The sequence below is a fragment of the Adelges cooleyi genome, unplaced genomic scaffold, assembly GCF_023614345.1.
Source record: "Adelges cooleyi isolate 19-005CV unplaced genomic scaffold, UGA_ACOO_1.1 ACOO_flye_CR_arks_rails_tigmint_CR_PRNA_574, whole genome shotgun sequence".
Lineage (NCBI taxonomy): Eukaryota > Metazoa > Arthropoda > Insecta > Hemiptera > Adelgidae > Adelges > Adelges cooleyi.
The window spans coordinates 1,894,481-1,919,057 of NW_026096268.1; the positions used below are offsets into that span (position 1 = coordinate 1,894,481).

Here is a 24,577-nt window from a genome sequence, read left to right on the forward strand (position 1 = left end):
TCAAGAAAAATGAGCATCACAAATAATTGTCTCGCAATTAAAGTAATATATAATGACAAGTTTTAAAATGTGTCACGAACGGTACGCCAAAATCATAAAAAAAAAAATAAAAACTTGATAATAATAATATGTAGGTAGCTTATGTGCGAAGAGATTCAAAATGCAAGTTTGGTCGATCTAAGTCAGAGATAAATAGTATCAAATTAGGTATACATGGTTTTTACTAACTTTTTTTTTACAAGAACGTTTAAGCAAAAAAAATATTTTTGTTTTTTATCTGAACGTTCTTTGGCGATTATATATATATTATTGGTTCAATGGTCCAGGTCGCATTTGGTGGTTTGCCTTGAAGTGTTAAAATTTAATTTTCCTTTACAATAAAAACACATCAATATATTCAATAGTGATTTTTTTTTGCAGTATCATAACATGTAAGGCTTGAGCTTCATATTAAGGCTTGATAGAGCTTATGCGCCGAGTCATAAATTGGATAATTTTTGTATTCTTATTTTGATTGTAAAAAATATGTGCTATTTTACTTTCTAAACATAATAAAACGTTCCGGGAAAGGTAAAACCACATTATCAAAAATTAGAATGTACTAATGTCTGAATGAAAAAAATACATTCTCGCTATAATGAAAACACTGAATCATAACTACGTCAACTAAAATGTATGACGGATATCTGTTTAACGGATTTAATTTAACAGCGGGACTACATTTTTTTAAGTTTAATAATAAAACTTCTTTAAAAAAACGTCTGCGACTATATCAATAAGATTATAACGTTTATTTTTAACTAACATATTTACAAACAACTTTATTAATAAAATAATATAAAGTGAGTTGCCCAATAATTCGGGTTGCCAATACAACACAGCATAATAATCATCAAATGACATACGTTTTTAAGACAAGAAAAAAATAAGTACATAATAGTAATAAAACAATTAAAAAACAAAAATTGATGTTATAAAGTTAAACAAAAGAGAACATATTTAATTATGATAGGCAATTAAACAATAATAAAAAAAATAAACAACACAAAAAAATTGTTTTAAAAAAAAATTTTGATTTAGGTATACAAGTGGTAGTTAATAATATACGGCGTATCCAAAACTGAGAAACATATATTCACTAGATCAGACATTAATAGACCTTGACCTTTGAAGACATTTTTTAGTAGTTTAATTTTTGTTATTGTTGTCAAGTAAAGTCATGTATTTTTTCTCAAAGAGTGCTGCTATATAATAACCTGTTATCTTAATATGTTTTACCTTATCTCATTCAAATGTGGTTGTCAGCCAAATCATCTATAAACAAATCTGTATCCATCAGCAATTTTTTATTCACTCGACAACAGGTGCTTTTCTTTATAAAATTCACTATACTTTCATTTTAGTCTACCTCAACCTCTAAATCCGTCAACACTATTTTTCTTCTTCTTTATGATGTAATTTTCCTCTTGTCATTCAACATACCCAAACCATTTAAATTCCCTTTTATTTTTCCTGCTAATGGCGCAACACTCAAACTTTTTACTGCATACTTATTCTTTAATCTATCTATCCTAGTCACATAAATATTCTCGTTTTCTTTTCATTGTTTTCATTTAATGCCTAACACGAATATGTGTACATAATTGCTAGTTTCAATATAGTTGTATAATTTGATTTCCTCTTTGATCGATACCTAAATAATTATTGGAATTTATTTTCATGTAATAAATAGGTAATTGCTGTTGTCTCTACTAGTACAACATAGTACAGTATGCAACGTAATTTAGTTTCCCAAGGTATGCCACCTATTCATAGGTCATATAATAATAAAACAATTTTCCTCTCTAACGACTGAATCCCTATCAACCAATTCTTTTTTAAGCTACTGTTCTTGGGAGTAGCAAATACTGATAATTTGAAAAAAGAAAGAAATAGTGAAATTAAAAAAGAATACCAAGCGAAGCGAGATCTGAGTCTAAAAAAAAAAATCTGGAGATTTAATACTAAAAATTGAAACGGCGAACTAAAGTGCGATGACCGCGGCCACCTCGCGCTAACCCTTACCGTGTGACTTGAAGGATATGGATTATATTATGGTTACGTGTTCACCCTTTTCACCAGCTTCGTTTCATATAAGACTAACAATATAGTGTTTTATCTGCCCATGATACTATTTACCGGTGCTGGTGTTTTATAAATATGTTTCATAAATTATTAAAGACGTTACTCCAGCAACCACTATTTAAAAATCGTAATAGGTGTATAATATATAGGGTGTGCAAATCCCGAATTTGGTATTAAAAAACTGCAAAAATGTCATAACAATTGATCGACTAAATTTTGTAAAAAAAATTCAACTTAGGTGGGCTACGCCGCACGGTATATCCGTTCAAAACAAATATAAAAACGACAATATTTTGATTTCACAAATGCGTACATTGCTATTTATGAATAATAAATGTGTATTTATTGGATACGTGTCGACCTCGGTGGCCGTGCATCATATAAACAGGTACAGGAATTAGCTGCTACATTATTGGTACCGAGGGACTAATAACATGCCCCTGCCAAAACACTAATAATTCCATTATTTGATGACGCAGAAGTATTGAATCGTAACATAGAGCCAAGGGAATCGCATACATATTCATATAATATCAAATAGTAAATATAAGCGATTGTACTCTCATCGGTAAATCAGATTTTAAGCGGACATAATATATTGGCCATCATTTCGGGCACGGGTGAACACCGACGGTGATTGATGGATAATTTTTTAATGAATTTCTTTTTTTTTGAATAACCGCCAAAATGTCTATGACTCATCTCATATGAACATGGTCAGTATGTAAATAAGCTGATCTGATCTACTCGGACATCGGGGAGTATTCCAATGGAGGTTTTGTTTTTAACCATTCATTAGTTACCGCGAAATATGCCACCGCTCCTTACGAAGAGATCACTCGATAGCGTTTTCACATGTGTGTATAGTAAGTATTTCGTCGTAAGTACAAGCGGTGTACGGTTTATAAAAATATCACGCATGACTCACCGGTGATTTCTTTCAGGATTCATCAACCGGCGGATTGCCTCCGGTTCTGGGCGACCGTCGTGTCGTTAAGGTATGCCAATGTATATAATAATCACATAGCTAGTTGCCGTCAGATGAATTGGGATATTTGTTTAAATGAAAAATTAAAGAGTCGTCAAGCCCAGCTGAAAAGTGATCACCTAGTCACAAACTTATTGTCTACCGAATTAACCGGTATTTTTCCTTCAAAACAAGACTATTAACTTTAAGGGTTGCTTACATTTGTGTCTGTGTGGAGGTACCTATTTTTTTATTATTTGTCGAGTCTTTTAAAGTGCATATGGGTAGCAAGGTGGCATGTTATTGTGTTTAAAATGTTTATCGGATGAAAATAACATAGGAAAACATTAGTGTTCGGGGAGAGGTTATATAACTGTAGCAATTACTTCACGATTGCTCTCTATATGGACAACACATATTTGTTTCCTAAGACATCTGTATAAAGAAATATAAAAACCAAGTAGGGGGTACTCTCTTATATCTTGAATTACTTTTACCGGCGACGTGGACGTGATGGCAGCTACGGTGGTCGAGCAGAGATGAGTCATATGAAATTTTTATGCAAAATAGGTCATGCCGCGTCGTTCGCCATTTATTACAGCGACAATTGGCTACAATCCGACGAATAAGTATTATCATTTATGCAATGGCTTCCACATACTAGACCCGACGTGCTGACAATTGATGACACAACGAGATTTTATACAAGGTACAGTAATAATTGTACGTATATGGAGGTCCATTGTTTTTATCCGTTAAATTAAATTCTGTCATCACGCTGAGATGTTTTAATCGCCCACAAAGAATTCGTTCGGTAACCGAAAATGGTAACTGAGTTTTAGACTAGATCAGCACGTGGAAACATCTATTTAAAATTTTGGCCGCGAGTTATCGGTGAGTATTAGCGGTGGGACTTTTTAAATCCAGATTTAAAAAACATTTTTTCAAACAAATATTTATTTAGAATCTTGAAAAAGATAATGAATTTTCGATCTTGACGTACACGGCGCAAATAATACATGAGTTTGAGTATTTGTAAATGATTTATTTATTTGCGTTATTCAAAAAATAATTTACTTACATTGTAAATTTGTAAGCAACATTGTACGATATCAATGCGATGGTAACTAATGCGTTAACTCCCCAGGGAAAAATGATTTGTCAATCCCATACCTATACCGCATGCTGTACAAATGTGTATCAATATAAATAAGAAATGAGAAATTCGTTCCATTCGATTCGGAGAACAAAATTATAATCGAATCAAAATTGAACTGCGATTAGTTGGAGTTGGTGTTGATCTCAAACCGAGACGTTACATTTTAATTCAGCGTTTAATTATTGTCGTACCTAAATAATTATTTTATAAATAAGACCAATTGCCTCTTTAGAAGTAATCCCATTGTTAAATGAGTGTTCGAAAGATGTATTTCCGGTATCGCAAATTCCTCGCCTTGTTGAATTATAACAATAAAGTTTTAATGTATTAATTTATGTATAACTCAGTAAAGCATATTTCCCGAGGCATAACTTACCTTAAATAATACAATTTTATATGACTTAGTATACAACGCTCACTCGTATAACACACCAATATATCAAATAATCGTAGCCTTATAAGTTATTATATTATGAATGGGATTGCATTAAATATTTGTCATTATAAAAATTACTTTAGTTAAGTACAACAAATACGACACATCAACTTTCACATTTTGAATTACAAATATATTGGAAGTCAAAAGGTTATGCTCTCAAAAATTGTACACTTCGATTAATTTCCACTAATTTTAATTCTGCAAAATGTACAACACTATTAATACAAAAATGTCTGGATTGAAAATGTTGTATGGACACAATAAAATGTGCTTAAAGAAATACTGAAAGGACAAATCTTAAAAATTCGGGAAATTCCTATTTCCTTGATTTTTTTTTTGTTAAATATATTAAAAGAATATTTTTTATTTAAATACATGCGTATAGGCTGTATTTTTCATTGAGTATTTTTAAGAATTTTGTATAAATCAAATAATGGTTATTTTTTTGGAAAATTGGAATTTTTTAGTCATTATGGTTTTTATTGAATAATTGAAACGCGTCCGGTACGAATTTCTATTCAAAATACTAAAATGGCATACAGCTATTATTATTTTATATAATAAAATCACTCAATGCAAGAGCCAAATTAATTTTCGAAAAATATTTTATTTGGTCTGATTATTTATCTGTGACAGGTCTTTTTTAGTCTTTGTTATTATTTTAATTTGTATAAGGTTTGTTCGAAAAATAAGTGATAATAGGTAGCATTGTACTTATATAAAAGGTACTGTAATAATTTTTAAGAAACATACAAAACGTTGTACTTATAAACTTATAATGTAAAACTGTCAGGTCAGTGTTAGGACCTATGTATTTATACACATAAACGCGATGAGTTGAAGGGTGAATAGAACTTTTAACCTTCTGAGGTCAGAGATTGATCAGGATACATTTTATACTTTTCAATGTTTTATAAATAATATATTTAATGTATTTTTGGAACTGGATAATTGAGAAGGATGACTTTTTTTACAATACAAGTTTATAATAGTATGTTATATGATATTTACAAATCGGTATACGAGTACAAGTTATGTTCAATAATCTATTGATTTTTATCTCCTCCTCCCTTCCTCATTTGATATTTTATTCTCATATTTTTAAACAAGTTAATACTGTGTGTTCTATAATGTTTTACAAAAAATACATGAAGATGGAGTTTAATTTAGAAATTAATGGCTTATTTGTATACAGAATTGTTAAAGGTACTCTACGAAAGTTTTCCGCTGAAATGTTTATGATTATTTATTATAATATAAAATCCGGTTTTAATTTTACACTAGCTGTGTAATTTAACTTTTCAGTTCCTTGGTAAGGATATAGCGTTGCAGGTTCAAACAACTTGCGTGGGTAATAATAATAAATCCATAATACATAGAAGACATAGCTGAGATAAGATTAGAAGTATGTTTGATGAATACTCATTGAGCAACAAATGATCTAACAAAATGTGTTTCCCATTCTAAGGATTTTCACGTTTGTAGATGACTACTTTATTAGACGACTAAAGACATCTAAAAGTCTATATAATTACAACTTTCCAAGTAGTTTAGAAAATTTAAACTTTAAGGGATAAAGAATCAATAGTTTACATGAAGGAACTATACTAATTAAACGATTGAGATAATAGAAACCAGTTATTTCTTGCATAACTTAAGAGAATCAATATTAATTAAATTTTGGTTCTAGTTTTTTTTTATTTAGTAAAACAAAATATGCAACTAAAATTAATTTTCATAGATAAAAATTGTACGCTTAAATAACCATTGGGTACTATAAATGTAGCAAGAAACAAAAATATACTTATTTTTAATTGTCTTTATTTAAATGAAAATCATATTCCAATGTGTTCTTATGGGCGGTGTTTCATTTTTTTTTCAATGTCTATTCTAAAAATATATGATCAAGTGTAAAATGGCAACAGAAAAAGTGTTCATGGACAAATAATTTATGATCAAAAAGTTGGTATTGAAAAAAAATATCTATCAAATATTAGAGTAGATTTATTGTTTTAAAATTTAGGGCATTCTTGACTTTACAACTTTCATCCCCATACTTTTTCTGAGTAACGATTTATCTTTTACAGTACTTTAACATTTGCCGCTTTAGGCGGAATACGAGTTCTTAGCATATTAATTTGAGTTAAATATCGATAGCGAGACCATAATTAAAATGATAAACGTTAAACTCTGGTATGATTTATTCCGTTTCAAAAGTCGACTTAGTCGTGAAATGCTTAACAAAAAATAAGGTTTAACGGACAACTACGCAGTTTGTATAAAAATGAATCATGTTATATTTGTATAATGTATATAATTCACAATGAAGATTAAAGATTAGCCATGGTATGCTGCTCCAAACTGACTTTGGCACGCCATTACACTAATAAATTATTTTTTAAATTGTATATAATAGCTGTGTAGTAAAGATAAATTGAAATTATATTGTCATCGCTATGTATTATTCATACATAATATGTTATGATGTTGTGCCGTTGAATTTATTCATAAAAAGTCTATAAAATAGGTATATATAATATATTATAATTCAAAACGAGTATATTATACTTGCATTAAAAATATTTTTAATTAAACAAAATATAGTAATCTACTCGTGAAGTTTGCAATAACTTTCAATTTCTCCGTCAGTTATCTTAGACATTTTATATTTAATTCTAATACAACAATGTCCAACGACCAGTAGAAACTAATTGATTAGATTAGTTTACAAATTAAAGTTTATTAAATAGTACCTTCGACATACGCGGGCGTCCAGCGGTGCACGTATACCTGCGCTGCCGACGGGTCTACTCTCCCCGGCCCGTCGTGGTCCTTATTTTTTTTTCCCTGTAATACCTTTGTCTGATGACGATTATATAAAATCGAAAAATAAAGTGTAGATGTGCACCGGCGGCGCCCACGTATGTCGATATCGGCGATGTTCAAATGTCTATAACTCCCAAACTATAAGTTCATCCGGCATTCGTAATCAGCATTAAAAGTACTAGGTATCGATTAAAAAAAAAAAATCTAAAAAATGGTGCCCGGTAAGGTTACATAAGTAAGTTGTTAGTGGTCGGCATCGAAGGAGGGGGGGGAGTGGCTTAGATTGTTAGTTCGGTCAGGTAGACACTTCAGAGAGTGACTTCACCCTTTATTCTTTTTCTTTTTGTTTTTAGCGCTTTCCGTGCCCCTTAAGCACAATTAGAAAGATAAATGATTTGTAAAATCATTATAAGTATCAGCAGCGCGCGAAAAATGTATACATAAAAATGGCCGACGTAATATTCGAGTACCAAAGACGCTGTAAAATTCGATCCCATTTGGATTTGTTTCCAAGGAGATTCTTGTTGGTCGGTCGGATGTCAGCATATTCTATGGATTTTAATGTTACGCTGTTTGAATAAGTACATTTTGTTTGATTCCTAAAATAAATGATATTTAGTTTTAATTATGCGGCTATAAAAAAAAAAAAAAAGTAGCTGTGAAGAAAATCTGCCACTGACCAATCAATTTTTCTTATCAAATGAAAGATATGGAAGCAAATTACCTTGAAGAATTATACGGTAGTTGTTCGACCACTCCGAATAAACTTGACAACAGAAACGATGGAAATAATGTAATTGTAATTAATTTTAGTAATGTAATTTTAATTCTTTATTTTTATTTTTAAAAATAAAATAAAATCAGAAAATCGAGGTAATCATAAACTATTTGACTATTAGACTCAAATTATTTACATTTTATGTACTTAGCGAAAATTGGTATACTATTAATATTGCTTAGAATTATTTTTTACAAATAATTATAACACTTAAGTGTATGTTTACAAATTAATGATAGTTACCATTAATTTGTAATCATACAAAAAAATGATATTATAAATATTTACTAATATACGAAAGTTTTTAGTTGTCGGTATTTAGATTGAGAGTGAAACACGTTTTATCATCTTTTTGATATTTATAAGATGATATGTCTAGAGGAAAAATGTAAATTCGCGTATTATCTAGAATAAGTTGTGCTGTTCGATATGTAAATTCCATTGAAAAACTTTTTGTATACCTACATATAAGTAAAATAATGTCATGAATTATGTATATAAATATACCTACCAGTATGATAATTTTTAAACCTTCATCCAACGCTTAATGTTTAGGTATTGTTTTCCTGTTAATTCCGTTTTACGATACAATTGTTTTACCTGACACTACGAAAGTTCATAGAATATACTATAAATTTGTTTCTATTTTGTATTTCAGTTGATCACATTTTTAAATGCCCATAAATATTAAAATGAATACAACCCGTAATCACTTCGCTTGCAAACTTGTGAAGACCATAATAATATTGTGTTATGTAACGGAACACATACCTAAATATTGCGATGTTTATTCTTTTTTTTCTTCAAAAAACCGTTATAGTGATGTTATCTTAATGAAATATAAGAAACTCTTCTATGTATATTATGTACTACTATTTAGTATGAATCATCTGTGGTTTAATTTCCTCTGGGTACATTATAGGTATAGTCTATACCGTATAGAAATGTATATTTAACTGTATCTACATTCTACGTTATTAATATATTTAACGAATGACAGTAATGTTTCCTGTTGACATACATACAGGGTCAAATCGCTAATCGAAAACGTGTTATCAACAAATAATGTAAGTATAAATATATAATTTAAGTTTCATACTTGATAAGTAGACAAAACCCTTGTGACTTGTAAAATTAAACTTATGTAAATTAAAAACAAAATACAATTTTTTCTCTCGGGAATTTTTTTCTCTGCGAAGGAATTAATTTTCCATGTTTTTAAATTACATTTAATTTCTCGGGATTCTAATTCAATATATGTCCAGGGGCGTACACACACGAGGGAAGGGATATGGGGCCCTCGCCTCCATGGTCAATCAGTACCATTATTTATTGACACAAATAAAAAAATTAATTTTTATAATAAAACAACAGCAACGCTATTGTATTTAGATTATTTTTTATTAGCACTCTCAGCTCTAAATTCTTCCTCCTAAATTTTTTATTCAACGCGAGGAATCCATCGTGGTTAATTTTTTTATAGTAGTACCACGGTTTAACCATGCCAACATATTTTAGAAATTAAATTATAAGCTTCATAATAAAAAAAAAAATTATAATATAATAATAACAATGATGGGGGTATATATATATATTAATACTAACACTTTTTATTCACTTTAAAATATAAATAATTTATGAGAAATCTGTGAATGTTTTAGAACATTCGAACTGTGTCGAGTTTTGTGAATAAAATATGTACGTTACTGTTTAAGATCCAATATTTGATACACTTTTGTAAAATACTAAATTCAGTAATCATTTAAACTTATACTCTAGACATGAATATCTGGCTAAAAATTAGGTTCAAAGTATTGATCGAGTGTTAAAAAAACATATTTACTTTAATGCTGTGTGGGATGTATTGTGAATGGTTAGTAGTAATTTTAATAGTTTAATTTAAAAGTTAAGACAATGTACACATGTTTTGTTGTAAATGAAATAAAACTAAGCTTATAATATAGGCAAAGTAGAGTGTGAACAGCATTGGAGTAGCGCAATTGCCAGCACAGAACGCCGTGTAAATGTAAATTGCTAAAGTCTCATTATCTCATTCATTTAGAACATTATTATTACAATATTCTACCGAGGTTCTCAATTATATGGTAATATATTATATATTTGTAATGCGCTAGAAGGAGTAAAATCATTGTTTTACTTATAAAATGGCGTGGCTCTGTTTCTGTACAGGATTACAATGCGCTGTTGGTCTGGCAAGTATCAAATAAGAGTCGTCTATTTTAACGGCACCTTTACCGCAGCCCTCAGCCTTTCTTTTTTCAATATTCTAATTAAATTTTAATTTGATTTACTTTAGGGGTCCGCAGTGGAAAACGATGTAACAATATCAGTGCCGGTGCAATAATTTGTTTTACGGCTATTGAGTGTCATAAAAACGACGGGCTATTTTTATTTTTATTCACACTAACTACGTTCGGCTCGAAGGGCGATTAACATTTTATTCTAATCTTGATAATGAAATCACCTCTGTCGTGGCCTTGTTCAATTTATAACGGCGTTTCCTACCCGCCCACTTGTCATTTTAAAGAAAATTAATAATAAAAAATAAGGTGTGAGATGCGTTTAAAAACCTCAAGAGTATAGTTTGCCGTCGTACCAACAATTATACAACCACAGCCGACCTTCAGGCTGCAAAAGAGGTTTGTCCCATGTCACAATGGACCGTGTCCAAATAAAGAAAACGTCTTACTCGAGATGAGCCCCCCTCCTAGATTTTCGTTAGTTCATCTCATGATAATTCAAATAATATTAATTAATATAAAAATAGACTTTTTATAACTTACTATTTTTTTTTGGAAATCATGATATCAGCGAAATAATTGTTTTACTTTATATTAGGCTTATAATAAAATTATATTCCACAAAATGTTTATCATTATTACTCCGATAATTAAATCTTTGGGGGTGGGTTTCTTGATTAAAAAGTTGTTTATGTTTTGTATACCTATATTAGTTTAATTTATGCCATTATCAAAAATACATTTGTTTAAAAAATGATAAGATAATTATAGCCTATATTGTATCATTAGCTAGTGTGCACTATAAACAATTTATTTTGAAAAACAACTGTTATTAACAATTTACACATGATAGCAGATAGAAATATGTGAATAGATGGCTATAGTTGATTGAACCTTTTGTTTGTTATAAGGCGAGGAAGAATGAAGTACTCACGGTGAGAAGTGGAACTGTTCTAGTGTGGTATTTTTCATAAATAAGTTGATAATTTTTTTGAAGAAACAATTTGCTAACGTAAATGGAGTACGATGCTTGTTTATTTTATCATAATAAATCCTAAGAAATAAAATTAAAAAACATAATTCATACAATACTAGATAGTTTATAAAATTGTTATAAATCGCATAGGCTTCTAAAAGTGTTAACAAATTTTAAAAAAGAAAATTGAACAATGAATAATAAACAATTTAAACACATTTCTATTTACAAAAAAAAAAAAGAAACATAATTATAGTATTAATCAACAATAAAATGTTATATTTAATTTATAATAATAATATAATTATACATAAATATCTATTTTTTAAATTATATAAAATAACCTATATTTTTCATATACCTAAATAACACTTGCTAATATGCACACAATAAATCTACTTATAAAGCTTTTGTTAAGATTATCTACAACTCCATCGTTCTACCATAGACTGATAAGTCTATCATTTGATTCATTGTTATACATTCCTAAAGTAATAACCATCTAAGTTGACTAATGTTGAGATAAAATTAACAAAACTTTAAAATTTGGTTAAAATCGTACAAAAATTGATTTATGCATATGGTTATTCAAAAATCATAGTAATCATAGAAATGGAAAAAGTGGATTTAGTAGAATATTACGTAAGAATATTTTATGATATCATTATTAGCATAATAATTCATAACATTTCAGCACATAAACGCTATGAAAGGAATGTCAGTAGGTAGCGACAACTCATTCGCTAAGTTTTAATGATTTCCATAGAGTAAAGGTAGACAATTAAGAATTAACGTACTAATAACAAGAAGACCTATATAATGTATTTTAACGCTTACATACCAGTTAACATAACAACACCATATAGAATGGACAAAATATCATTAAGAGAATTATACCAATTTGATCTTCAAATAATCGATTAGCATAAATCTAATATTATTTACTTTCTTTATTCCTATATATAAAGGTCACTGAGGCTTAGAATTTAGATTTATTGATGCATTTGTTGAATAGGTAGATGATATCATTATTTTAAAGAATATAAAATTGCACAAATTGTGGTCGGTTAACGCAAATCCGGGGTATCGTTTACTAATTTTTTTATGCGCAACAATATCGTAGTATACCATTGATCCAATCTCGAGATGGAGTCGTAATCTTTGACGGCTTCTGTGAATCCATCAGCATTCTGTTCTTGAATGTGATTCAACAAGACCTGAACAAACACATTAACATCACTTAAATATCGCATAAGTCTATCGAGAAAAACATTTTAAGTGCTTTTAGACCAATTTTTTTTTTACCAAATAAAGTATGGACATTTCTTATAAATTACAGCTAAACCCTATTTTCTATAAATATTTTGTATTCTATAAATATTTTTAAATTACACCTTACTAATTACTAGTATATTAAACTCTGTTTTCAGCCAAAGCGGTTTTGATGAATGAAACAAACTAACATTGTTATCCTTACCTGCAACAATTTGTATTCTCGACTATCTTGGAATGCGGGATAGCGTTCAATGTATTGATTCATAGCCAATTGAGCATTGAGAACATCAACACATAAATGACACAAAGCCGCTCGGAAATAATATTCTTTAGCACTGTATTTCAACAAAGAACTATCCAAAGATGTTCCAGCGACCTAAAATATAATATATTATAATATAAAGGATAATGTTGATAATGTGTGTGTTAAAAAAAAATGTAATATTATAATATACCTCTTCATAGATTTGTATTGCTCTGTCGTAATCTTCTAGTTGTGCGGCATACTGAGCTACTTTGAGCTTACATTTATTCGCCGAGCTTTTGCTCTCTTCTGCCATAAAATAATCAGCTGCTTTTTCGTAATTGTTTATAGCGCGTTCCAAGTCAACAGCCTCAGTCTCATACATTTCAGCAATGTTTTGATGTTGTTTAGCCGCCATTGTGAAACGGCCCATATCAGTGTAGATATCGATTGCTTTTTCCAAGCAACCTGCAGCCTCTAAAATAGCGCATTAACACCATTATACATTGTAACATTTAACATTTGTATGATATAACTTGAATATCAACTTTTCTATAATCAAAATTATTATTCAAATAAAAATAAAGGATAACCATACCATTAGGATCAGTTTTTTTATAACAATTTGCAGAGTCTACATAGTTTGTAGCTGCATCATGTTTACGGCCGGATTTAGAATTAAGATCAGCAGCCAAGCAAAATGCTTTGCCAGCTTGAGACCATTTTTTAGCCATCTTAAATAAGTTGGCAGCCCGTTGATAACAGTCAATTGCATCTTCGACTTTGGAAACGTTTCTGAAAAACAATTTACATAATAGTTAATTTGTTTTTATGTAATTAAGAAACAATATCAATGTTAATAAATACTATAAAATAACAATTAAATTAAAAAGATGGCACTTCTAAGTTGTTATTAAATAGCTATTTTTCTTATAGTTATGCATTGGTTATTATTTAGATAACAAATAAAATTATGCATAATATATTTTACAACTTTTTAATGCCCATTTATTATAATTATTTCAAACATTTGATAATGCGTATTAAAAAGTGTTGTAGATTATACTAGTCATACTTTTACAAGTTACTTTCATAGAAAAATTTTATTAAAAATACTTTCGTAAATTAAATTTTACAAGGTTTTTCTAAAAAATTCAAGTATTTCAAATATATGATTTTGGAAGTTAGAACACTTACAGTGTACTAATCCAATATGAACTCGCAACCTAATATAATATAAATTAAATTTTGTTTAGACTATTGTTACAACTATTTAATAATAGGTCTTATGTAATAAATCATTTTTTAAGAATACTATTTTGTCTAACTTTATTACTACCTTAAAGACTAATGTCTACAACTTGATTGTTTTTTTTTTTGTTACATAATTTTTGTTGAAAATTTGGAATTTGCATGAAATTTATTTACTAACAATACACCAAAAATAACATGTTGATTTGTATTGATTGTAAAATGTAAATAAAAGGTGATAAAATAAAAAATAGATTAGAACTTGTGGCTGATGATTTAATATATTTTATAATATATAACTTAACGATAAGAACTCCTAATGAGTCAACCTATTAGCAAGACGTTGATGTAGCATTATTAGAACGCAATAATATCGTACCTAATTACATTTTCATTATATTATATAGAAATAAACTATTTGTTGTAGTATTTTACTAGTCATTTTAGACATTATTACATTACAGCAAGTTGTACATTATGTAGGTAAGTACCTACCCAAAAAGTGATGAAAAAAATCCCTTAGACGAATTGAGCTTTTTGTCAGCTTCTGCAAGCAGTGCCATCGCTTTCTCTTCGTTGCTAGACATTGTTCAACTATGTTTACGAATCAATCAGATATTTCAAGAAACTACTACACATCAAAATTCGATACACAATAACAAACTCGTTTTACACTCGCCATTGGAAGATATTGATAAAATAATTATAAGGCAACGTCACAAGAGAGCGCTACCACTGATATGAAACTACAAAATACAACGTTGTTCTACTCATCTGCTTAAGTATGAAAGTTGACAACACCGCTTTAATTATCAAAAAAACCCTCCGTCTTATCATTTTATTCGTTATCAGTTATCACGCGATTTATTCTCGGCGAATGAACTTGACGTTTAACAACAAATAACAATACAAATTTATTATTAAGTTGTATTAATTAGAATGCATAATCTTTTTGATTAAAAGAAATCTTGAGATGAGCAAGTCAAAGTCGTCGGCCAATGTGGAAAAGCAGGATATCCTGCAAGCAGTAGTGGTAGCCAGTTTCTTTCATAATAACTTCAGGCCAGCATGTGAAAAAGACTCGTGCCTTATTCCTTTGGTAAATAAACCGTTGTTGTACTACACATTGGACTTGCTCGAGTCATCTGGCATTAAAGATGTTATCATATTTTGTACGAGTGAGGCCGATCGCATCAAATCGTTTGTTAAAAATTCTCATTTCCATCTTCTCGATATCGTCTACACTACTTCGGACACGTGTGGCTCGCTTGGCGACGTACTCCGACATCTGGATGCTTGTGCTTTGATAAGAAATGACTTTATTTTACTTTGGGGTAATGTAGTTGGGATGTTGTCTCTATTGCCGTTAGTAAATCATTTTAAAAACTTACGCAATAAAGACAAAGGGGCTGCAATGACTCTTATTTACCAGCAAGGCGATACGGATAGTGGTCAGACATTGGTTTTGAGTTCAAGTTCAAAAAGAGTCCTATTTCACAACAAGAGTAAAGGCAAATTACATTTACCCGTAGAGTTAGTACTTAACGATAATGTGGAAATAAGAAGAGATCTGTTAGAAACAAATATTGCAATTTGTTCTACAGCAGTTCCGCCTTTATTTGCAGATAACTTTGATTTTCAAACCAAAGACGACTTTATAAAGGGATTATTAATCAATGAAGAAATACTGAATAGTACTCTTTACGTTCACATTATAAACAATGGATATGTAAGTGAAGTCGATGATTGGCCTTCTTACCAAAAAGTAAGTCATGACATTTTACATCGATGGAGTTACCCACAAGTACCCGAAGTCATTGATAAATATGACTTAAGGTATGGTAATATTTATTATGGTGAAAACTTGAAATTGGCCTTGACTTGTAAAATTAACAGTAATAGTGTTATAGGCGCCAACTCAAAATTAGGTTCAGATACACAAATATTCAAAAGTATTATAGGTAAAAACTGTACTATTGGCAATAACGTCGTTATAGAGAACTCATACTTGTTCAGTGGTACTAAGATTAAAGATAACTGTGTTATCAAATTTTCCGTTATTGGAGAAAATAATGTTATTGGCGAGAATAGCTCTCTATCAGATGGCTGCGTCCTAAGCAAAAACGTTGTTATTGAACCAAATTCATCATTACAACAAACTCGATTGACTAGTAACAATATTAACAATAAATTGAAAAAACTAGGCTCGAAAGCATTTGTATACAATGGTGAAGATGATTCAGACTCCGACGAGGAAGAAATAACTGGCTTGATGTACCGCACTCGTTCTTTGTCGATCGTTAGTTCTTCGTCGTCTGAAAATGATTCTGTCTCAGTTGCAGGATCTATACCCGACGACACATGTATGTTCTACTCAGAGGTCGTTGACTCGTTAATCAGAGGATTTGAAGATCACGTTCACTGTGACAATTTAATATTAGAAATTAATTCATCACGCTATGCATATAATATTAATTATAGAGAAGCCAATTTCCAAGTAATTCGAGCCATGTTAACGTTAAACAGTAAAGCCGAGCTAGAAGCACTTAACCAAGTGCGATACTATTCTCAGTTACAATCTAAACTTAATTACTTTTTGCCACTTCTCAAAAACTATATTAAAAATGTTGATTCCTGTGAAGACTGTCTGTTAGCTATCGAAGACGCAGCTAAAGGAGAAGAAATGTTGAATTCAGTAGTGGTCAAAGTTATACATCATTTATACGAGACAAATGTACTTAGCGAGGAGTCTATACTCAAGTGGCATGAACAAAATGACACCGATCCTTTTGGAAAGAACATAAGAGAAAAAACATCTAAACTCGTCGAATGGTTAAAAGAGGCTGAAGAAGAAACAGACTCTGGTGAAGATGACAGCGAATAGAATGTTCAAATTAAGCATTACATTTCTTTTTTCCAACATGATTTATATAAATATATAATAATTTATTTTTACAAAAATGTATTCATCATTTCATTTGATATTCTTAACACATAATAGGTCAAAACAACATGTTATAAGTATATATAAAATTAGTTCGTTATACAGTTGCATTAACAAAAGTTTATATGATAAAAAATTGATTTGTATTATGGCTTAAGTATAAAAAATACAATTCTATCAAGTAACAAAAATAATTTGTAAAATTGACAAAAAAAACTAAAAAATAACAATTTAATTAAATACACAGCCAAAAAATCAATTTGTTTATAAACCTATGCTTAGGGAGAAAAGAAAATGAAGTGTCTACTTTATATAATTTTAATTTTAATTGGTAACTAAAGCGTTACTTATATTTTCCTCCTGGCATTTTTAGTGTAGTCTTTATGATTAATACAAGTACAAAATAATAATAATAACTTAAAATCATCTAAATGGGTAATTTATAACGTGATTATACAATGTAATCATTTATAGTCTTTTTCAAGAGGCATATGGTGGGAGAGGTGAAAAGACAAAGAGTCGTTGTTGTTATCACTCAAACAGACTAGACATAACAAACATTACACAAATGCCAACTAATATTAATGTAAATTGTTTTATTGATTCTTTAACATTTTCTTCTGTTAAAAGTTCAGGCAGTACAGTCACTAAAGATATGTGTAAAAAGCCACCAGCAGTAAATGGCATAATCCATGATGTTTTTGCCTCTAAAAAAATATACATAAATGTAGTATAAAAACACTTAAACAATATGAAGGGCACAGGGGAAAAACGGTAGTAGTCACATTATGAAAATTTTAGAGTATTGCGAAAACAAAGTTTGTGAATTCCTCTCTCCTTCTTACATAAGAACAAAAAAAATCACATTAAATGTTATTCTAATCAAAAATGTATTTATTTAAACAATCTAATGACATAAATAAAAAAAATTAATGGCATAAATTGAAAAATACTATTGAAAAAAAAAATTTCATAATGTGACAACTACCGTTTTTCCCCCGTGCCCGTAATATAAATTTGTTAATAATATACTATGATTAAACTTAGTAACATACTCGTAGGGGTAACAAATTTTTTGACGGACATAAAATATTTTCTTTGAGACTAGTCTTTTAAATTTAACTCTAAAGAAATTAGTGTAAACTTAATTTGCATTTATTTAAAGTTGCAGGTTATTAAATTTATATTATTCTTAAAAATACAATAATATTCAGAGTTATAAAGTTGTAAAAGAAGTGTTTTTTTTTTTTTAACTGAACAGTTTTAAATTTAAAAAAAAATGTATTTGATTGCCAATTACAAATTACTTATAATAAATCATTAACTGTCCACTCCTGATTTTTTGAATAGTATGAAAATAGTGTAAACATTTTAATAATGTCACTTACCAACATCACCAGATACGCCACTGCAATAAATGGCAGTCAAGGCACCTAACATACCAGCTGATGCCGTGTACGCTTGAGCACATGCAGCTTGCCACCGATTAAAGCCGGATTTCAACAGGATTGCAAAATCGCCAACTTCGTGTGGAATTTCATGAACTAAATGGATTTGACATTGAAATTAGTCAAGTGTGAAATAAACTCTAATGCATTTAATTTTGAAAATGGCCAAAAACATTTTTTGTTTATGTTCTACAAACTAAAAGTGTCCGATTACAAATCTATATAACTATAAATTGTAATTTTGACTGAAAACAATATTTTCGTTTATTAATTATAAATAAAAATGCTTTTGGCTGGATATAAAATCATAGTATCTGGAATACAAAATAATTATTTACCAAGTATTGCCAAAGTAGTAAATAATCCAACGCGTGGAGATATCAAAAAACTTCCACCCAACGCCAAACCATGTGTGAAATTATCAATGCAATTGGCAAATAAATTTAAGTAGCCACTTATCTGAGAATTTAAAAGTACATTTTTATTAATAAGTACAAAAAAAAAAAAAAAAAATGAGAACACACTTACTAGTATATTAGGTGGCCCTTTGTACAACGAGTCATTGCTTTTCACTATCTTTATGAGATCTTTTTGATTATTATTGACAGTTGTGACAGCTGGAGTATTAGCAATGTCATGAGTTGTGAGTGCATTGTCTTCATTGTCAGAAAGAGAAAATAGTTTTTCAACAATAATAAACACTAATAAACCAGTAAGAACCCACCAGCCGTCACGGCTCCAATCGTGATGTTTGTCTAAAATATAAAACAATACTCTTAAAATGTCACAAATACATTTCTATTTTCATTATAAGGTTTATAAAACGCCCAGTATATACCTTGAGAGGAGACTTCTTTCCAGACTTCAGGCAAAACGTGTAGGAATACATCGCCCAACATACCACCAACAGAAAAGCTCAATAATAAACGTAAATTCTTACTTCCAGCTAAACATACAATATAAAAAGATAATTAATAATTAGTTTAATTATTTTAAACTTTTAATACTAAAATAAAATAATTATAGATGTTTTTTTAAATTTTAGAGTTTTGTTGAAGACTTTATAACTTGAGATTATGAATATTAACTAATTAATGATCTATTATTTTTTAATATATTTTTTCTATAATTATTAATTACCCATTTCTAGTTAGATTTTAGTGTCTAATTCGTATAATTTAAAAAAACTTGCTCAAGAATCATAAATTTTATAATAAAGGAATCAAAATATATATATTTTTGTTTCATTCATACTCGAACATAACTAAGTCAGTTTAGCAAAACCTACAGGGAATAACAATGTGTATACTACATCTTGTCATCAATAATTAAATAATAAATATTTACTTAAGAAAACAACACTGGTGTAAAACTATAATTAAAAATACACATAGCACATATTCAGTAGTGTAGTCGTGAGGGGATATGTTGTGTGTACTCAACGGTAATGGCACCACTGCACACATTTGTAATTATTAAACTAATTGTTTAATTTATTTATTCAGCTGTAACATTATTTAATCAATGGTTTCAGTTATTGGTCAGTTTGAAATACTGAAATAATAACATTAAAACTTGTACTGTATGTAAAATTTTTAAAGTAGATGTATGTAGTTGTTTATTTGTTTTGTACACAAAATAAATATAGAGGCATGGTATGATGGCACAGTGGTCACTCGGTATCCGAGTTGTGTCAATCGGTGCTTGACCCCGGAAGGGTAACCGTTCAGGATTTTTAGTGGGCAGCCCATGCCATGTCTTTACCACATGTGTTTAACATACCTACAAAGTACACAAATTCAAACAGCTAATTGATGCCGATACTTTAACAAAAAAACATATATATATATATATATATATATTTATTTATTTATCAAGTAGGGAAAAAATTTGTGCTACATAAGTTTGCTTAGTTTTTAAGGTATATTTTTCTTTTTTAACAAAACTCATAACTATCAATAAAATAGTATATAAAAATATATTTGTCAATCAAAACTAACAAAGAGTTAATTAAAAGACAATTTCACTGAGTTGGCAATATTATTGTTCAGATTAACAGTGAACTACGCAATATTTAATTTCAACACAGTTACAACTTCTTACCCAATTTAGTTTTGGGATTAAACATAATATATAGTCTGCCAATAGTATAACTTGCACATAAATAAGTTATAAAACAAAACAGTACACTGTACAGTATAGTTTTGAATTTTGAATAGATAAATGGTTAAACGCAAATTAGACGAGTCTACTGTAGGGGAAAAACATTATAAAGAAGCCAAATAAAGGGAAAGTTTGTCATTTTACATTGTTAAACAACATTACAATTAACTGGTACAAAAGTCAATAACTTATACAGGATGTGTTCAATTGAAAGTGTGTCTAATATGGTACTAATACTAGTGTGCAAGACTGAAAATCATGTTCAAGGTCAATTGAAGTTCTTAGATTTGTTATGCTAAAATCATTTATGAAGAACAATGTAGTATAATAATACATACACATTACTTAATAATAAAATCACAGTAATTTTATTACAAAATGTATAAATAAAAAGAAATGTAGAAAAAAAAATTACTGAATTCATAACATAATATACAATAATTGATAACTATTTTTGTTGAAATTATAGCGTTGCTTTGTTATATGAATTAAAAATACAATATAGGGGCCAATATAAATTTAATTTTAATTATTATTTAGAGTCATATAAAGTGTTTAAACAACTTAAATTGCTCTTAATAAAATTGTAACTATTTATGATTGTTAGTTGAGTTATAATGGTTTTTTTTAATCTAATTTATTACAGAATTATTTATTTAAATTACAGAGCTAAATAGGTACATGATAAAACTTTATGTTCACATGTCACATTAGAATTTTTTGAAAATAAAATGTGTGATACCGAATGCAGTATGAGATACAAATATATTATAATTAGTTTTAATCATGAAAGATATTTTCATAAAAAGAGGACCTAAATACATTTATACAATACGTTCTTGAACAAATATACCTACCAAAAATTATAATGATTTGTACAGTCCGAGGGTAATTTAATCTATACATTTACTATCATAATTCACAGCCCTAAGCTCCCTACATGTAAAAGTATGTCTGTTGTTAACATCATTTTATAATAGCAGACATAAATTGAAAAAGTATTGGATAATATGAGGAGCTATCCTTGATTAGCTCATAACAAGCAAGTAGTTTGCAGTACCTCGTTAGGTCAGAATACGACCTATTTTCTTCAAGCTGATTAGAAGATAAATTAAATCTTATTAGAAAAGCAAATGACGACGAAAGAAGTCAGAATGAATAAGATATTTATCTCTTAATATTGTCAAGGATAACTAATATTTTTTTTTTAAATTTTATCAATAGAATTAATAAACCTATTTAAACTTAGATACTATAATATTTTATTTGAGCTGAATCAATGAAGTTTATTTATAATGACAAAATACTCACATCCTGTTTTTAAAGATATTGTGTCATCGACTGGTAATATGAGCAATGGAAACAGTCCACTCAGGCCTACGATTATAGACCCTATCATAGACATAATCACTGGCTGATAATGAGCTGAAAATAGCATTGTGACAGCGGACTGCATCATGTTTATGTCGGAAGCGTCAAACCATCCGTGGCCAAATAATGTAGAATTTTGCACGTCGTACGGAACCGGCGTTGTCTTCATGTGCAACGCACTCATGTTACTATTTTAAACGATGTAATGCTCAGTCCAAAGCTTACGTCCACTTATGTGTGTACGTATAAGATTGCTATGAATGCTTCTAACACCGCACAGCAATCTTAACGACAACAGTTGTTTTTTTTTTTTTTTTATCTGCTCACTTCACCTAAACCGATCAAAATGAAAAAAAAAAAATCAAAATCATCACTAATCTATAAAACAAACAGCAAGTAGGTGTCAATAATTCAATCAACGCCCTCGTGCGATACAAAGCTGAATCACTTTCAGCTTTGTGCCTCACAATTTATTACAGACAAATACAAATGCAATATGTTACACATACAATTAGGCAAGTATAATTATTGTTTTTTACCCTATCTCTACGGTTTGGTATAACTATCTTGCGATATAACACTCCAATTGGATGGCGTGTATTGGATTAGCGCATTTTTCAGACCAGGTTCGCATTTCACTGTAGTTCAACACGGAAAGTACGTTGTATCTAAATACCGCGGATAATAGGTATACGACCGGGTACACCGACTACTCTGTTTTCTTGTCCGAACCGATGTGACCGACCGAACAAAAGACTCTTCACAACAACAAAAAAAATGCAAACAAGGTACAGCATGCGCCGCGTTGCGGTTGTGTCTTGTGATAGGCGTCAAGGTCGTCGCAATCAACGTGAGAATGCCATATTAATATTATTAGTTGTTACGAGGAAATAATAATAACAAATAAATAAATAAAATCGCGCCATCGGTGGTCATTTTTTACAACTACAACCGAACATCGAGCGTACCCCACTCTATCTAGTGGACAGCGGTCAGCTGCGCGAGATGATCAAAAATATGTATATATATATATTTTAAAAAGTTGAAATTTGTATTTTGAAGTTGTTAGTTTTTGATTTTCTACATCCCTTTCAGTGGTGTACCCGTCCTAGGGGTAGACGATGGAACTGTTGTCACTTGTCCACATTTCCCTAATGCACGTTGAAATTAATTTTTGGTCATTGACTTCTTGTATCTATTGCCATAATTTATATAAGAAGAATAAAAATAAGCACGATTCACATGAGACGACCACCACCGGACGTGTTGAACTTAAAAGGTTATAAATTAAAATAGTTACTTCTGGAAATTATTATAATCGTGGCCCGTAGGCAATAATAGTTTTCAAAAAATGTATGCACTTGTATGTATTAAAACTGGAAAATTGTTAATAATTATTGCAGTCTTGTAAAGTGGCAAAATGAAAATGTATGACTAGACGATTTTTTCCAATATTTTGGTCATTTTAAAAATATTTTATGAAAACTGAGCTTTTTATTATTTTGTATTCAGCAAAAAAACAATCAAAATCTCAATTAATTTAAACAAAAAATGTAGTCTAACCAATGCCGGTTAATACTTACCTACTAAGAAAATGTTACATTATAATATTATATCGGTAATGTACACAAGCTACTATAGGCATAATATAATATTATAATAATATTAAAGTATATGATATTGACGTGTGAAACTGAATACTGATATATTATGTACTTACGGTCAGTATTATTTGCATCGGGTGTATGGTAATTGGCATACATATATAAATGTATACTTATTATACTTACCTAGTTTTTTAATTGACTTTTGATAACCAATCATAATGTGATATTATGTCACTTAAGCAGTAAACAAACCTATAAATAGTGTTTTATTACATTCATGCATACGAAAATTATGACGATCTCTACAAAAAAAAATTGTTTATGACATTCGAACCAATTAAAAAAAAAAATCATAATTTTTTTCTTGCAATTTTTTCCTGAACGTGAGTCAAAAATGTTATTTAAATTTAAAGCTAAGTGTTAATAGTATGCATTATTTATAGTTACATTAAGTGTAACTATAAATAAACAAATTTTGTTTTAGAAGTTGAATAGTTGGCAAAAAAGTCCAAAAACATTAACTAGTCGGACTTTTTTTTAATAAAAACAGGTTATTGCCAACTTAAAAATTGTATTTTTACATATTATACCTAGTTAGTTTCTAGTTTACATACCAGTAATGAGAAGGTATTGCAGTGTATAAAATTAATGTTTTTTTTTCAGCAATTTTTAATGAATTTCCTAATATTTTGATCTAAAAATAAGAAGTGGTCAATAAGTACTGGCACAGTGTGGACATTATAT

General features: G+C 29.4%; 3 protein-coding genes across 3 annotated transcripts; 1 reads left to right on the plus strand and 2 right to left on the minus strand.

Annotated features, from left to right (window-relative positions):
- Positions 1-11,839: 11,839 nt before the first annotated feature.
- Positions 11,840-14,998, minus strand: LOC126843575 (alpha-soluble NSF attachment protein). The gene is made up of 5 exons (XM_050581182.1): positions 14,796-14,998; positions 13,648-13,844; positions 13,261-13,526; positions 13,008-13,181; positions 11,840-12,747 (listed from the first exon to the last, which is right to left on the minus strand). Exons 1-5 carry the CDS (start codon positions 14,885-14,887, stop codon positions 12,598-12,600), a joined length of 879 nt encoding a protein of 292 aa, XP_050437139.1. The 5' UTR covers positions 14,888-14,998; the 3' UTR covers positions 11,840-12,597.
- A 152-nt stretch (positions 14,999-15,150) lies between these two features.
- On the plus strand, positions 15,151-17,385 carry LOC126843536 (translation initiation factor eIF-2B subunit epsilon). The gene has a single exon (XM_050581121.1). It carries the CDS (start codon positions 15,274-15,276, stop codon positions 17,182-17,184), a length of 1,911 nt encoding a protein of 636 aa, XP_050437078.1. The 5' UTR covers positions 15,151-15,273; the 3' UTR covers positions 17,185-17,385.
- On the minus strand, positions 17,278-23,074 carry LOC126843559 (zinc transporter ZIP13 homolog). The gene is made up of 7 exons (XM_050581157.1): positions 22,766-23,074; positions 22,167-22,558; positions 19,531-19,638; positions 19,221-19,447; positions 19,031-19,151; positions 18,633-18,788; positions 17,278-17,951 (listed from the first exon to the last, which is right to left on the minus strand). The coding sequence occupies exons 2-7, from the start codon at positions 22,408-22,410 to the stop codon at positions 17,776-17,778; spliced, it is 1,032 nt and encodes a 343-aa protein (XP_050437114.1). The 5' UTR covers positions 22,411-22,558; positions 22,766-23,074; the 3' UTR covers positions 17,278-17,775.
- Positions 23,075-24,577: the final 1,503 nt, after the last annotated feature.